This window comes from Aethalodelphis obliquidens, unplaced genomic scaffold (genome assembly GCF_003676395.1).
Source record: "Aethalodelphis obliquidens isolate GAN/ISIS:26980383/991018 unplaced genomic scaffold, ASM367639v1 scaffold60, whole genome shotgun sequence".
Taxonomy (NCBI): domain Eukaryota; kingdom Metazoa; phylum Chordata; class Mammalia; order Artiodactyla; family Delphinidae; genus Aethalodelphis; species Aethalodelphis obliquidens.
Window position 1 is genome coordinate 3,355,000 of NW_020838004.1, and position 17,755 is coordinate 3,372,754.

The 17,755-nt window shown below is 34.5% G+C and overlaps 1 protein-coding gene across 15 annotated transcripts in view; it reads left to right on the forward strand.

Moving 5' to 3' along the window:
* Nucleotides 1–17,755, forward strand: part of CEP295 (centrosomal protein 295) — a 48,253-nt gene that overhangs the window by 4,606 nt on the left and 25,892 nt on the right. For 12 of the 15 annotated variants that reach the window (XR_003428894.1, XM_027087730.1, XM_027087742.1 and 9 more), the window contains 7 exons: nt 668–868; nt 2,034–2,158; nt 2,866–2,959; nt 5,221–5,316; nt 13,900–14,040; nt 16,446–16,629; nt 16,842–17,009. Coding sequence is in view for 13 of the 15 variants with exons in the window: in XM_027087730.1 (XP_026943531.1) it covers nt 668–868; nt 2,034–2,158; nt 2,866–2,959; nt 5,221–5,316; nt 13,900–14,040; nt 16,446–16,629; nt 16,842–17,009 (1,009 nt within the window). In the remaining 2 variants the exon portion in view is untranslated. Of the gene's footprint in view, nt 1–667; nt 869–2,033; nt 2,159–2,865; nt 2,960–5,220; nt 5,317–13,899; nt 14,041–16,445; nt 16,630–16,841; nt 17,010–17,755 lie in introns of those variants that run through there. The other 3 variants (XM_027087739.1, XM_027087740.1, XM_027087741.1) reach the window with 3 other exon arrangements.

Here is a 17,755-nt window from a genome sequence, read left to right on the forward strand (position 1 = left end):
AAAACAAAAAAAACCCAAACAAAAAAACCTATGAATCAATACAAAAACATAGGCCAACATCCCAACCCCATTGCTGAAAATAGTTCATTTTAAAAATCATATGTAACTGATGAAGATTCGAGCAAGAATATTTGAATGACTTTGAGGAAGATTTACTTCTTCAAAGATAATTAGCTACTGAAATAAATTTATTCAGAAGTTGTCTATTCTTCGTCTTTAGGAGTCTTTTTAGAGTTACGTAGTTAAGTCTTTGTGAAACATTTTAGGTGCCGTTCTGTCTAGAATTGGGGATGATGTATTACAGATACGGAATTCTCATCTAGATCTTTCTGTACTTGTCTGGGCTATAAATTTTATTGAATCATGCTTACCAATTTAGTCTCTTGTATGGTATTAGAATGATAATGGCAGTCCGATTAGATCTCTGGGGAGGGAACATAATTGCTAATCATGGAACTTTAGAAGTAGTCTTGAGATTTTAATTTTTCCTCCATCACTTGGATTTTCTGCTTTAAATAGGCCTTATCTAATATAATATGAATATTCAGGAGAATTGATGTAGCTAATACCTAAAGAGAATTCATTTAAGTTCCTGTTTCCAAATAGCTTTTCAAAAAAGTTGAAGGAAGCCTCTTTTCATAAAATGTGTTAAATACTCATCCTTCAGGTTCGAGAACAAGAAAGAGATATTGCTTTACAAATAAGAGAAGATATAAAACAGAGGAGAAATCAGCAACTCACTCGTTTGGCAGAAGAACTAAGGACAGAATGGGAGGAATCACAAACTCAGAAAATAAAGAACTTGGAAAAACTGTATTTGGCAAGTTTAAGAAATATGGGAGAGGGGCATCAACAAGCCAAAGAAAATGTAAGTGAGCACTTATTTGACTACCTTCCTGTGGTAGTGATACTTGTTAAAAGCAGATTACAGTTGTTAGACACTTATAAAAATGTTTTCATGTATAGAATTTGCTGTGGGCAGCCTGAACTTTTTTGTAAATTTAATATAATTTAAGAATTCTGCTAGGTTCATTTCCTAGTAAGAGTCATGTCAAGAATAATCTGTTTCCAGTAATGTTTAAGTTAACATTATTCTCTAACAAATTTATGGTTACCAAAGAGGGAAGGTGGGGGGGGGGATAAATTAGGAAGTTGGGATTAATATATACACAGTACTATATATAAAATAGATAACCAACAATGACCTAGTGGATGGCACAGGAAACTATACTCAGTATTTTGTAATAACCTATAAAGGAAAAGAATCTGAACAAGAATATATATATATGTATATAACTGAATCACTGTACTGTATACCTGAAATTAACACAACGTTGTAAATCAACTATACTTCAATTTAAAAAAAACAAACATTATTCTCTTCCAGTCCTTAACTGTCTGTGTAAATAAAATAATAACCTTCAGAATTAGAAGTTGTTATTCATTTCAAGGATTTTGGACAGATTCAGTGGAGTGAATTCAGATTTCTGGTTTCATTTTCATTATCATTCATTATTCCTCATACCTCCAAAACGGGTAGTGGAGTGTGTATACACTTGAGTTCATTCACAGACAGTAAAAATTCTTTGATGACTTTCACAAAGGCAAAGTAGAACTTAACTCAGTATTTAAGACTGCTCTCTGACCTTATTTTGTTGTTTATTGTGCTTTATGGTTGGAAAATGCTAGATTGTGGTCCCAGAGGTAGTCACACAAAATAAACAAGCTGGGTTCCAAAGAAGGCACGTCTTTGTTACCAAACTTTTAGGGAATAAGAGAACTCTTTAAAGAATGTGGCAATCAAAATATTCTTGGTCCCTGGTTTTAGTTTGTGTTTTTTAGTAATAGCCATAAGTTCTGACATCAGATTTTTGTAGCTTTATTTATGCCATCATTAATTTTGTGCTTTAGTGCAGTGTTTCATTTGAATACACCGTCATGATTTTTGCCCTTACTGGGTACCACCCATATTATCATATATTTGACATTTTAATCCTGTTTAACATGACATTTTAAGTAATATTTGTTTTTAGGAGCCTGATTTAAATGCTCTGGCACACCGGGCAGCAGAAAGAAAAAAAAAAGCAGAAATGAGGCATAAAGAGGCCCTGAAAGTACAGAAAAATCAAAAAGAAATGTTAATGAAACAAAAAACCTGGTAAAGTAATAGTGATTTTTACCATATTCTCCACTGAAACTGATGTGGCTGGAAGTAAAGGGTACATTGGATACTTTTTAAAAGTCAGTATATCCATTGTGTTTGTTAAACTTGGTTTAAAATAATGCAGTGGGGGAGTGGTTGCTTAGATGAACATACTAACAAATGAGCTTTCTCTTCTAGTCTGACTGTAGTGGCAATTACTAAGTTTCTGGAGAAATGTATTACTAGTTTAGAATGCAAGTCAACCAAAATCTGTCTGCCTCCGATATAAAAAGAAAAAAGTCAGTGCAATTATGAACATTAAAAGAGGTTGTAGACTCTGCAAGTCATTGATGAGATTTTTGCATGTTGTAAAAATGAAAGAGCATGTTACTAGTCAGCAGTAGTCATTTTATACAGTGGCCCATCTTTATCGATAATTTCTAGTTTTTTTACTCTAAATTATTCTCAACTAAAGAACATTAGGTGTTTGTTGGGTCACTCCCCATTGTGGAGCTTTATATCTTTAGATACACCTCTTTCACTTGGTAAACATCTTTTTACCTGTTCATTGTGTATAGACTCTTTATTAAACAGCATATTGAGCCTGTGGGATCAGACTGGAGAATTTCTTGAGATTGTAATGGCTTTTATATTCTTAACCCTAAGAGTTGTACTGTAATATTATCTGAAAGATTAATTTATGACATCTTGTGTTTTTTAAGGCATATAAAAGCTCGAAAAGAAGCACTGCTTGCGGAAAAAGAGAGATCTGCCAAAATTACAAGTCTGCCACCTCCTCCTCCAACTCTTTTTGAGGTGAATTACTTTGAGTATTCGAGCTAGGTTATAATAATTCTTCTTTACTATTAGAATTCAGTGTAGGTCAAAATACCATTTGTATTAATTTTTAACTGTACAGGTAACACATATCTGGAATATTTAAAAATAATCCTAGATATCATTTTACCTATGAATACTTTAGTATGTATCTCTGATGTTTAAGGACTTTTTAAAAAGCACAATACTAATATAATATTTTTCTCAATATAATCCAATACCCAGTCTGTGTTCAGTTTTCCCCAGTTGTCTCAAAAATTTCTTTTGTTGTTTGAAAAACTGTAATGTTTTTTATTTTATTGGGAAAGAAAAGGATTATTTGCCCTAAAGACTTTCCTACATTCAAGATTTGACTATTGTAAATAGTTACCATTTTATAGATAAATTAGGTTCAGATAAATTAATAAATTTACACAAGATTATGTAAAGTGATAAGGAGGCCTGTTTCTTTATGGGAGTAAAATGTTTGATTTTGTGATTTGGAGCTTATTTTTTTTAAAAAACATTTAACTTATTAAGCAGAAATTAATTTTGAAAGGTCTTGCCTCTCGTTCAGATTATCTTGTTATGGTTATTAAAATGGCTAGTTTGGATGATTATCAAAATTACATAGTTATTTTTATCAAAAAAGTTAAGTAGAAGTAAAAAAAAAATACACATACAGGGATATCTAATTTAGTTGTATAGACAAGTGTATTTTATATATGTATGATCAGCCTAAGTACCAGATGTTCTTGTCTTAAGCCTCTGGTTTTGTCAGCCTTCCTGCTTTTATGTTGAGCCATCTGCCATGTGACATTTGATCCAACAAGATCCAAGTGGAAAGGCAAATTTTAGCCACTCCCTCAGTACCTTGTTAAAAGGCAGGCAGTATTTTATCCATGTTTTTTTGATTACTTTTGTCATAATTCCTAATGTTCCTAACAAGCCAAGGTCAGAATTTTAAAGCAAGCAAAATATTGTCTGTGTGAATGATTTGGCAAATATGCATTATATGTAAAAGTGTGGTTGTGCTTTTTTCCCCCAACTTTTTATTATGAAAATTTTCAAAATACAGATAAGTTAAAAGGAGAGTACAAAGGAACAGCTCTTTGCATTGTGTGTAGATTTCAAATGGTTGTGTATACATTTGAATGAATAAATATATACATTTGAATATAGATTGTAGAGATTGCATTTCACCCTGTATACTTCAGCATGCCTCTGCTAGAATAAGGACATTCTCTTATGCAACCACAACATCACACTAAGAAAATGTACCAGGATGCAGTCAAGGTTTACCTGTTGCTTCTGCTTGCTTTGTCTCTTGGTCTCTCTCAATGTGAAACATTATCTCCCCCAACCCTAGCCAACATTTTATTTCAGACTTTTTGAATAGACGAGACTAGTTTCTTATATTCTGTATTTGTCTGATGTGGTTATGTGACTACAAGAGATCTCCATTATAAAGGTACATTTTTCTCTTTTCAATTGCCAAGTAATCTGGGAAATGATACTTTGGCACCAAATAGGTATCTATCACCCTTCTACATTTATTCATTGGCCTACTTCTGTTAGACAAAAGAAGAGAGAACTTTCTCTTATCAGTGATTATGAACCACCATAACCAAATGATCAAACTTAGAATCAATAATAGCAGAGCACCTTGACATTATGTGCCTCCTAATATCATGTAGTAGACTGTATAGCATCACCTATTCAGTATTCTTGTTGAAATATAATCTGGGGCTTCCCTGGTGGTACAGTGGTTAAGCATCCACCTGCCAATGCAGGAGACACAGGTTCAAGCCCTGGTCCGGGAAGATCCCACATGCCACGGAGCAACTAAGCCCGTGCACCACAAATACTGAGCTTGCGCTCTAGAGCCCGCGAGCCACAGCTACTGAAGCCCACATGCCTAGAGCCCATGCTCCCAAAAAGAGAAGCCACCACAATGAGAAACCTGCGCACTGCAATGAAGACTAGCCCCTGCTTGCCGCAATCAGAGAAAGCCCGCACGCAGCAGCAAAGACCCAGTGCAGCCAAAAATAAAAATAAATAAAATAATTTTATTTTAAAAAACAAAAGAAATATAATCTGGCTTTTAAACCTAAATTCCAGCTTAATGGAAATACAGTGCATGATCTCATGGAAAAAATGAATAACTGATTAAAATACAAAATTAATTTTTCATTGGATCCTGCTTTAAATGAAAATTAATACTTTTAACCTAACAGTCTATTTTCTGTTTCATTTTTCAGAACATTGAAGTAAAGAAAACTTCTAATGTGAAAACCAATAGTTCTACCTACCATCATCTTTATACTTTTGTTAATAGAGAGGTGGACACAAAACAGGTGATTGACTGTTTTTTCATGACGCTCACTTTATTATTTCTCTGTTCATTGAATTGAGTTACACCTTTGTTCTACGTTTATTGTTCTCAGATGTCAAAATTTGAAAAGCTCTACCAACCATATTAGGGTAATAGTGATTAAAAAAAAAACTTTTAAATATGCTTTGACTTATGATGTCATGTTTATTATGAATGCTGATTTAACATGAAAGAAGAGAGTTGGCTACTTAAACAGTTATATTTTAAAATATATTTTTTTTAACCATAAAACTTTTTTTGATATAAAAATAATACATACTCTGTGAAAATTTGAAACTATACACATAGGCGCAAACTAGGAAAAACACCCATGATTCCATCACCAAAAAGTAATGCAGTTAATACATTAATGGATTTGTTATAGTGTTTATGTATAAACATATATACATACTTTTCAAAACATGATTTTTAATAGCTACTTAATATTTCATTATAGAATTTATTTAACCATTCTATTGTGGGTTTTTTTTGCTTCATAAATGCAAACATAATCATCTTGCACATTTTGTCTACAGCTCTGACTGTATGTTTAGAATAGATTCCTAGAGAGAAATTATAGGTTCCAAACTATATAACATTTGATAACAGATATTTAATACAGATCATTAAATTGCCTTTTAAATAGCATCAACAACATATGAAAATGGCCATTTTATCATACCCTTGTCTGTATGAAATGTTGTGGTTTAAAAATTATTGTCAGTCTTAAGAGTGACAAATGATTATCACTCCTTATTATAATTGCTATTTCTTTGTAACAGTGGGTTTTCACTTTTTTCGTATTAGATATATCTGTCTACTAGAAAAGTAAACTTTCATAGTATAGCATTCATGTGGAGGTTAGAATTCAACAAATTCCGTAATAGCAGGTCAGTATTCGGTCAAGACATGAGATGAGTATTATCGTAGAATTAACTTCTTTTTTTTTTTAATTCTTGAATTTTATTTATGTTTTTATATAGCAGGTTCTTATTAGTTATCCATTTTATACGTATTAGCGTATGTATGTCAATCTCCCAGTTCATCCCACCACCCCCACCCGCCCGCCACTTTACCCCTGTGGTGTCCATATGTTTGTTCTCTACATCTGTGTCTCAATTTCTGCCCTGCAAACCGGTTCATCTGTACCATTTTTCTAGGTTCCACATATATGCGTTAATATACGATATTTGTTTTTCTCTTTCTGACTTACTTCACTCTGTATGACAGTCTCTAGATCCATCCACGTCTCTACAGATAACCCAGTTTCGTTCCTTTTTATGGCTGAGTAATATTCCATTGTATATATGTACCACATCTTCTTTATCCATTCATCTGTTGATGGGCATTTAGGTTGCTTCCATGATCTGGCTATTGTAAATAGTGCTGCAGTGAACATTGGGGTGCATGTGTCTTTTTGAATTATGGTTTTCTCAGGGTATATGCCCAGTAGTGGGATTGCTGGGTCATATGGTAATTCTATTTTTAGTTTTTTAAGGAACCTCCATACTGTTCTCCATAGTGTCTGTAACAATTTACATTCCCACCAACAGTGCAAGAGGGTTCCCTTTTCTCCACGCCCTCTCCAACATTTGTTGTTTGTAGATTTTCTGATGATGGCCATTCTGACTGGTGTGAGGTAATACCTCATTGTAGTTTTGATTTGTATTTCTCTAATAATTAATGATGTTGAGCAGCTTTTCATCTGCTTCTTGGCCATCTGTATGTCTTTGGAAAAATGTCTATTTAGGTCTTCTGCACATTTTTGGATTGGGTTGTTTGTTTTTTTAATATTGAGCTGCATGAGCTGTTTATATATTTTGGAGATTAATCCTTTGACCGTTGATTCATTTGCAAATATTATATCCCATTCTGAGGGTTATTTTTTCGTCTTCTTTGTAGTTTCCTTTGCTGTGCAAAAGCTTTTAAGTTTCATTAGGGCCTATTTCTTTATTTTTCTTTTTATTTCCATTATTCTAGGAGGTGTATCAGAAAAGATCTTGCTGTGATTTATGTCAAAGAGTGTTCTTCCTATGTTTTCCTCTAAGAGTTTTATAGTGTCCAGTCTTACATTTAAGTCTCTCATCCATTTTGAGCTTATTTTTGTATATGGTGTTAGGGAGTGTTCTAATTTCATTCTTTTACATGTAGTTGTCCAGTTTTCCCAGCAAAACTTACTGAAGAGACTGTCTTTTCTCCATTGTATATTCTTGCCTCCTTTGTCATAGATTAGTTGACCATAGGTGGCATGAGTTTATCTCTGGGCTTTGTATCCTGTTCCACTGATCTATATCTCTGTTTTTGTGCCAGTACCATATTGTCTTGATTACGGATGCTTTATAGTATAGTCTGAAGTCAGGGAGCCTGATTCCTCCAGCTCTGTTTTTTTTCCTCAAGACCACTTTGGCTATTTGGGATCTTTTGTGTCTCCATACAAATTTTAAGATTTTTTGTTCTAGTTCTGTAAAAAATGCCATTGGTAATTTGATAGGGATTGCATTGAATCTGTAGATTGCTTTGGGTAGTATACTCATTTTCACAATATTGATTCTTCCAATCCAGGAACATGGTATGTCTCTCCATCTGTTTGTATCATCTTTAATTTGGTGTCTTACAGTTTTCTGCATGCAGGTCTTTTGTCTCCCTAGGTAGGTTTATTCCTAGGTATTTTATTCTTTTTGTTGCAGTGGTAAATGGGAGTGTTTCCTTAATTTCTCTTTCAGATTTTTCATCATTAGTATATAGAAATGCAAGAAATTTCTGTGCATTAATTTTGTATCCTGCAACTTTACCAAATTCATTGATTAGCTCTAGTAGTTTTCTGGTGGCATCTTTAGGATTCTCTATGTATAGTGTCATGTCATCTGCAAACAGTGACAATTTTACTTCTTTTCCAATTTGTATTCCTTTTATTTCTTTTTCTTCTCTGATTGCCGTGGCTAGGACTTCCAAAACTATGTTGAATAATAGTGTCAGAGTGGACATCCTTGTCTTGTTCCTAATCTTAGAGGAAATGCTTTCAGTTTTTCACCATTGAGAATGATGTTTGCTGTGGGTTTGTTGTATATGGCCTTTATTATGTTGAGGTAGGTTCCCTCTATGCCCACTTTCTGGAGAGTTTTTATCATAAATGGGTGTTGAATTTTGTCAAATGCTTTTTCTGCATCTGTTAAGATGATCATATGGTTTTCATCCTTCAATTTGTTAATATGGTGTATCACATTGATTAATTTGCATATAATGAAGAATCCTTGCATCCCTGGGATAAATCCCACTTAATCATGGTGTATGATCCTTTTAATGTGTTGTTGGATTCTGTTTGCTAGTATTTTGTTGAGGGTTTTTGCATCTATATTCATGAGTGATATTGGTCTGTAATTTTCTTTTCTTGTAGTATCTTTGTCCAGTTTTGGTATCAGGGTGATGGTGGCCTCATAGAATGAGTTTGGGAGTGTCCCTTCCTCTGCAAGTTTTTGGAAGAATTTGAGAAAGATGGGTGTTAGCTGTTCTCTATTCTCTAAATGTTTGATAGAATTCACCTGTGAAGCCATCTGGTCGTGGACTTTTGTTTGTTGGAAGATTTTTAATCACAGTTTCAATTTCATTACTTGTGATTGGTCTGTTCATATTTCTTATTTCTTCCTGGTTCAGTGTTGGAAGGTTATACCTTTCTAAGAATTTGTCCATTTCTTCCTGGTTGTCCATTATATTGGCATAGAGTTGCTTGTAGTAGTCTCTTAGGATGCTTTGTATTTCTGCGGTGTCTGTTGTAACTTCTCCTTTTTCATTTCTCATTTTATTGATTTGAGTCCTGTCCCTCTTTTTCTTAATGAGTCTGGCTAATGGTTTATCAAATTTGTTTAGCCTCTCAAAGAACCAGATTTTAGTTTTATTGATCTCTGCCATTGTTTTCTTTGTTTCTTTTTCATTTATTTCTGCTCTGATCTTTATGATTTCATTCCTTCTACCAACTTTGGGTTTTGTTTGTTCTTCATTCTCTAGTTACTTTAGGTGTAAGGTTAGATTGTTTATTTGAGATGTTTGTTGTTTCTTGAGGTAGGATTGTATTGCTATAAACTTCCCTCTTAGAACTGCTTTTGCTGCATCCCATAGGTTTTGGATCGTCGTGTTTTCATTGTCATTTGTCTCTAGGTATTTTTTGATTTCCTCTTTGATTTCTTCAGTGATCTCTTGCTTATTTAGTAATGTATTGTTAGCCTCCATGTGTTTGTGTTTTTTAAGTTTTTTTCCCTGTAATTGATTTCTAATCTCATAGCGTTGTAGTCAGAAAAGATGCTTGATAAGATTTTAATTTTCTTAAATATACTGAGGCTTGATTTGTGACCCAAGATGTGATCTATCCTGGAGAATGTTCCATGAGCACTTGAGAAGAAAGTGTAATCTTTTGGTTTTGGATGAAATGTCCTATAAATATCAATTAAATCTATCTGGTCTACTGTGTCATTTAATGCTTGTGTTTTCCTTAATTACCTGTTTGGATTATCTGTCCATTGGTGTAAGTGAGGTGTTAAAGTCCCCCACTCTTATAGTGTTACTGTCGATTTCCTCTTTTATAGTTGTTAGCATTTGCCTTATGTATTGAGGTGCTCCTATGTTGGCTGCGTATATATTTATAGTTGTTATATCTTCTTCTTAGATTGATCTCTTTATCATTATGTAGTGTCCTTCCTTTTCTCTTATAACATTCTCTATTTTAAAGTCTATTTTATCTGATATGAGTATTGCTACTCCAGCTTTCTTTTGATTTCCATTTGCATGGAATATCTTTTTCCATCCCCTCACTTTCAGTCTGTATGTGTCCCTAGGTCTGAAGTGGGTCTCTTGTAGACAGCATATATATGGGTCTGGTTTTTGTATCTATTCAGCGAGCCTGTGTCTTTTGGTTGGAGCATTTAATCCATTCACATTTAAGGTAATTATCAATATGTATGTTCCTCTTACCATTTTTTTAAATTCTTTTGGGTTTTTTTTTGTAGGTCCTTTTCTTCTCTTGCATTTCCCACTTAGAGAAGTTTCTTTAGCATTTGTTGTAGAGCTAGTTTGGTGGTGCTGAATTCTCTTACCTTTTGCTTGTCTGTAATGCTTTTGATTTCTTCATCAAATCTGAATGAGATCCTTGCTGGGTAGAGTAATCTTGGTTGTAGATTCTTCCCTTTCATCACTTTAAATATGTCATGCCACTCCCTTCTGGTTTGTAGAGTTTCTGCTGAGCAATCAGCTGTTAACCTTATGGGAGTTCCCTTGTATGTTATTTGTTATTTTTCACATGTTGCTTTAAATAATTTTTCTTTGTCTTTAATTTTTGCCAATTTGATTACTATGTGTCTTGGTGTGTTTCTCCTTGGGTTTATCCTGTATGGGACTCTCTGCACTTCCTGGACTTGGGTGGCTATTTCCTTTCCCATGTTATGGATGTTTTTGAAAAAAATCTCTTCAAATATTTTCTTGAGTCCTGTCTCTCTCTCTCTTCTCCTTCTGGGACCCCTGTAATGCGAATGTTGTTGTGTTTAATGTTGTCCCAGAGGTCTCTTAGGCTGTCTCCATTTCTTTTCATTCTTTTTTCTTTTTTCTGTTCCACAGCAGTGAATTCCACCATTCTGTCTTCCAGGTCACTTATCTGTTCTTCTTCCTCAGTTATTCTGCTATTTTTTCCTTCTAGTGTATTTTTCTTTTCATTATTGCATTGTTCATCTCTGTTTGTTTCTTCTTTAATTCTTCTAGGTCTTTGTTAAATGTTTCTTGCATCTTCTCGATCTCTGCCTCCATTCTTTTTCCGAGGTCCTGGATCATCTTCACTGTCATTATACTGAGTTGTTTTTCTGGAAGGTTGCGTATCTTCACTTCATTTAGTTGTTTTTCTGGGGTTTTATCTTGTTCCTTCATGTGGTACATAGCCCTCTGCCTTTTCATCTTGTCTGTCTTTCTGTGCATGTCATCATAGAATTAACTTCTAGGAAATAAGAGAAAATCTTGAAACTTGTTTAAAATATTATTACAAGGTCAGTATTTTATAATACAGAAATAATAACTTCCATCTATTGCTAACTTGCTTTTGTCCTATATGTTTGTCCACTTCACTAAAACATTGTTTTTACATATGTTTTTACAGTATTAAATAGATGTTTAATACTAAGATTGATGAAGAAAGATATTTTTCTTCTAGCTCTAATATAGGGTGCCGCTGATGGTATCACAGTAGGTTATTAAACTTTCCTGTTTAACAGTAGCTAAAAGATGTACCTTCTCTTTAATTTCTGGACTTGAAGATTATATCAGTAGTTATAATATAGTTTTATAAAAACAGTCACACAAGCTAAAGTATTCTGGTATTTTCTTTTATTTACTTCCTCACACCATCACTTAGGAAACATCTGTCCTTAAACCTTGGGTTTAAAATGGGACAGTGGAGCAGTGTACTTGGTTTTCCATATAACAAATCTCTGCATTTTCATCTGCATCTAAGCTTATTTCACATGCACAATAATTTAGAATCTTTCTTGGAGTAGAATAATAGGATTTTTACAGCAGGTATTATATAAAAAATATTTGCACTCTTGGCATACATTTTAGTTATTCCTTCAGCTGCTTTCTCTAAATAAGCTAGTTCCTTTTTCTTCAGTCAGCCTTTTAGCATGTAAGAGTTGCTATCATTTTTTGTTTGAATATCTTGATAAAGTGGTTCTAAAATTTCTTGTATGTTATAAAATTTGTCTTTGAAGAAGAGTGATGAATTTGACCTGCTCTATTCCTACATAGAGCCAGTTATTCTCTAAATTTTGTTTTATGCTACATTTACATTCTATGCACACAGTTAAACAAAACTTCGTAGCTTGAAATTTCTGAATTACTCGTGCCCCTCATCCTGTTTGTTCCTTTGTCAGCAACAGTTAACACAGCACTTGTTAAAATGGATTTTTCATCCTAGAAATATTTTTCCAATCAGATCCATTGTATTATTTGTTGTGAGGCCCAGAAATGTCAGCAGACAAGCAGAAACACTTAAATTCAATTTACCATCATACTTAAGATAAGTCTGATGTAGAAGATGCAGAAGTAGCATATTTAGTAATCACTTGTTGTTTTGTGCACTGCAGATTACAGTTCACAGAAAAGATTTTCAGAAACATGTTTTCTAGAAAGAATTTTTTGCTTGGGATTCATGGTTTTTGCAAATTTCACATATCTTTTGAGTTCAACTGCTAAAAATGGAATCTATTATTTCAACCAGATTTTTGTTTAAAGTTTTAATTGTATTGACACAAATTTTTAAGGGATTGTCTTTCTAAAACATTCTTGTAAAATCTTGTTTTGACATTGGGCAGTCAGATTAAAACTTGTTTGGGGTACCTAATTTTTCTCTAGCCCTTTATTTACTTGATATTCTTTATGTACCTCATTATATCTGGACTGAACATGTTTATTATACACATTGTATGTTTTGAAGTTTTTCCTTCCCCTTAAATTTTGGTTTACCAAAATTGACATTCAGCTTTTAATTCACCCCCACATGATGTGAAGAATTCCCAAATAACTTTTTTTTGAAAACCTCATGGCCTAAATGAAATGTTGCTCCTAAAGATTATTTTATTTAATGTTATGCATTAATGCAATCTGACCTGTGTTTATTTAGATTTGCGTAAATATTTATTAGCTCCAAAGGTATTTAGTATTTTTCATACACTTGTTTGGCCAGTGCACTCTTTTTTTTTTGGCCGCACCAAGCGGCATGTGGGGATCTTAGTTCTCCACTCACACCCCCTGCAGTGGAAATGTGGAGTGTTAACCACTGGACCACCAGGGAAGTTCCTACTCTTTCTGAATACGTTAACTGTCTCTTTACCTATTTATCTCACTGTTTGAGAGTTATAAATAATTTTAGATATATAGTTAACAGTTTTCATGGTCATTATTGTTTCACTTGACTAACTGTCAACATATAAAATATATAAGATTTTTTACAAAGTGAATGTTTATGTGTAATACACGTTGTATCTCCTCCCACATTTGATATGATTGTTACATCAATGAGATGATGGCTCACTGTGCAACCACATAATCATTGATTATGCACAAGTTCTAGGAAGCCAGAAATTGTATTAAAGTAGGTGTTTTGGTGATTTGGCTTTCCTGAGGCTGAAGCCAAGCTGTACATTTTGGCTAAAAACCAAAGACAAATCTTAGTGCTTCCCCAGATGGCTCACATGACCTTCAGTGTTTGTGGTTTCTTAACTACCAGCTTTGCAGGTGTTTACCTTTCAGCACTGTTGTTTTAATAGAATTTCTTTAAAAAATGGTGGAAGAATGTATTTGGATGAGTATAGTTTACTCTGCTTTAAAATGAACAACTTGTAAAACTTTACACTAACAATTTGACTTTTTTCATAGGTACATGCTGTTGATAATTGTAGGCATTTAAAACTATAGCTTGTTATCATTTAATTCGATATAAGTAGAAAAACATGATTTTAAGGTTGTTTTGTTTTTTCGTTTTCACTTTGTTTCACACTTTATTGAATTATCTAAAATGTTACTGATTGACTGCTAGCCAGATCCTCATTTGGCTGCTAAAGAAGAGGCTAAAAGATTGGAAGAACTACAGAAACAAGCAGCAGAAGAGAGAATGGAGCAGTGTGAGAAGGCACATGCACGGGGTTTCCAAGCAATGAAAAAGATCCATTTGGCCCAAGTAAGAATTAAATTCTGGCTGTGACCACTACTGATGGCCTTAGAGATGGCACTGTAAAACTTAACTGATAGTGAACAGGCTCAGAGGACAGAGTTGTGAAGAATGGGAAAATATTCTCTCTGATTCGTGTCATTTCAAGCTGCCCAACTTGCTTTTACCTCCTGTTTCAAATTCACGTTGGGTGAAGCTGTTCTCATTTCTCTTCTAAAATTTTTACTGATGAATGTATTAAAAGTTTAATATTTTAATCAGTCTAAAAATAGCCCAAGAAGAAATTAATCACTTTTCTAATTTAATTATTTGAATTGCATTTGTGCTGTGCAAATTTTAAGATTCGATTCATTAAATATTTATTGAGCAAAGCACTTGTTGGCTTTGCAGAATATTGATTCAAAGGTAGAGTCATGATCCTTGCTGTCAAGGAGCTTTGACTTTGTTGCAGAGCTGTAAAATATGTATTGTGCAAACTGGCTTTGTAGTCACAGCTTTACATCTGTCTTGCTTATTGTTCAGTGTTTATTCTTGAAACAGCATAAAAATGATTCATCTTTTTAGAAGTCTGAATTTGACTAATGCATTTAGATGTTTTAAACATTCATCTGAAGAATGAGTTTTTAAGTACTTCTATGGGAATTAAATGCCTTAAAATTCTTTTGTATGGTTTGAACTGAATTATGACCTTCTCCCTTAAATTTTTAGTTCTTATAAACTAAGGGTAAGTTATGATTATCATAACTTACCCCTAGTTTATAAAAACTAAAAGATGAAAATTATGGGTAGTAATTCAGACATTCAGTTACTTACTGAATGTAAAATAACTGAATGTCTGAATTATTACCCATAATTTTCATCTAAGATTTAAACCTATAGAAAAAAAAAAACATGAATAAAGCAGTTGGTAAGCAGAGCACATTCTTCCATAAATCAGAAGTGTTTAGTGGTTAAGAAAGTGGACTCCGTGGTCAGTCTTCCTGGATTTTCCTCCCTTCTTCACTGCTTAGCTGTTTGATCACAGGCAGGTTACCTAACCTCTCCGAGTTCTGTTTCATCATGTGTTTTATGAGGGTTAAACGAGTTTAGCAAAGCCCTTAGAATTGTGCCTAGAATTTCATAAGCTCACAGTGTCAGTGGTCATAGTAGTTGTTATAAATAATTCAAGTAGAGTACTATGCCACACTTTCAGTGAGCCAGAAATAGTATGCTTATTCAAATAACTTTGAAGTTAATTTAATGATATGGTTTGAATCTTAATATAAAAAATGAATTTGGTCATAATTTGATTCTTTTCAAGGTCGGGCAAAAAAACTCATCTCCAAATGACAAAATATTTACAAATAAGTAGTGTGTAATCACTTAACAAAAACGTTGTTATACAGGCTCTCTACCTTTTTCTAGACTGTATCTCTTACACAAGAATGGTCTGCAATACGTACAGAGGATTTCCGTTCCCCTGTTTGAACCTTTTTGCTGCAGACCCTGCGGTGCCCTGGGATCTTCTTGCTATAGTGTGTTTGGCCTCTACGTGCCTCTCCAACTTTATCTTTTGTCCTTAACCATCCCTGCCCTCCATACCCTATCTATAATGAACATTGTACTCTCCCTGACTGCCCATGCCTTCATCTGCATAATTCCGTGCTGGAGTTGTTATTTCTTACTTGTACTCCTCCTCCTTCACCCACTTATATCTGGCTAAATCCTCATCCTGGGGGTGAGAGGTTTTCCCTTATCCCCCGCTCCTTATCCTCCACCACCAAAATTAAGTTAGATGGCTTCACTAAAACATTGTGCTTAAACTTTCATATTTGCCAGACTCTTTAAACTTAAAAGAGATACGTACAAGTCCCCTTTAATCTTGAGGACTCATAAGCTTGTGGAGTAACAAGAAATATCTGTTAAGCCACAGTTACCCTGGCTGGGTCTTGGTGCTCACCTGAGACTGGCTGCTGCTGCTGGCTGTGTGGAGAGCTGAAACAAAGTACACTGCAGGAGCGGTGGCAGCTTAGTTAGAATGTAGCTTCATAACTGTCCTGAGGAAGAAGACCTGTGCCTGGCAGCCACTTTGAAGCCCTGTGGCCTAACCAGAGCCGTCTTCTCATAGTACTTACTAACATCATACGGTTGACCCTGGCCCTGTATGGGTCCACTTATACCCACATATTTTTCCATAGTAAATACTGTGGTATCGCATGGTCCATGGTTGGTTGAATCTGTGGATGTGGAGGAACCACGGGTATGGAGGGCCGACTCTTAATTAGTGTCTTTGTGTTTGAATAAATGGTAGAGGAGGGGAGGGTACTAAAGTCCCTGTCTTCATGATTTCTCCACTTTTCCCTCACTATTCACGTTACTATCCACTGTCCAAAGTGTGTTACTCAGTTGTTAATTAATTCTCTTTATTCTTGAAGAATCAGGAGAAACTAATGAAAGAACTCAAACAGCTACAACAAAAGGACCTGGCACGCAGGAGACAGATGGTAGCACGGATGCCACCACAACTAGTTGAACTCCCATACAAACGCAGTGAAATGAAAGATGATTGGCAGAGAGAGCTAGAATTTGCCTTTGAAGACATGTACAATGCAGACAGGAGTAAGATATTTTCAGTAAACTTTCAACAATGCTTTGAAACGTTTTGGTGGGAAAATACATTTGTCTTGAAGCAGTTTTTATTTTGAAATAAGTTCTCAGTTTGAAAGAGGCTCTCATATTTTAGACTTTAAACTATGATGGTCTTTAAAATTTTATGCTCAAGTTCTTAGTCATTTTGGAATGGAAACATGTCTCTGTATTTCTTTATTGAGAGGTGAAAGGAAACCTGATTTTGCACCTTGAACCAGAACCTCTGCCCACTGTGACTGATCAGATCCAAGATGAAGAACTGGACCTTTCAATGGAACAAGAAATTTCAGGGGAGACTGAAAACATTCCAGTGACAGAAGCTGAAACAATACATTCTAGTGAAGCAGACGGTAAAAACTTCTGAGCTGAATATTGCAGTATTTCGTAGGAAAAAGTTGCTAATCATTTGCCAACAGTTAGGAAAGTCTGGTCTGTTTTAAGTGCAAACAGTAACTAATACTTATGGGAGTGATGGAAGGAGGAAACTTCAGATTTCCATCACTAAAGATCCTTTTCATATACATAGGAGGAATGTTATTTTATTTATATGTACATACAGTCTAAAGATTTCTAGGTTATTTAAGTTAGATGATCAATTTTGAATTCATTTGAAAGGTCAGCATTTTTTTTTTTAAGACTTTGATCAAATCACCAGAAATCCTACCATATTAATTACTGCTAGGCACTTCATGCATAATGATGATCAGCACAAACTTTGGCCTCTCTTCTAAACTTCATCTCTATCTCCACCATTCTGAACTTTTTCACGTGGCTGTTGCACAGGTACTTAGAACTTGGTGTCTGACAATAAATTTATCATCTTCTCTTGCCTACTGAAACCTTGTCTTCCTGCCTTTCTCACGTTAGTGATGATATCACAGTCTGCAGTAATCCAAGCCAGAGACATGAGAGGTACCTCTAAAAAGATAAAGGTGTCTCTTACTCCACATCTTCTTAGAGACCAAGTCCTCTTCCTTTTGACTTCTTTTCTCCCCATACCTATGAGTATCGCCTTTGTTCAAAACCACTCTGGCTTTCTTTTCATCTTCACCCTATACTGTGGATAGGTAGTCCTTGGGGTTCCAATTTAATGTGG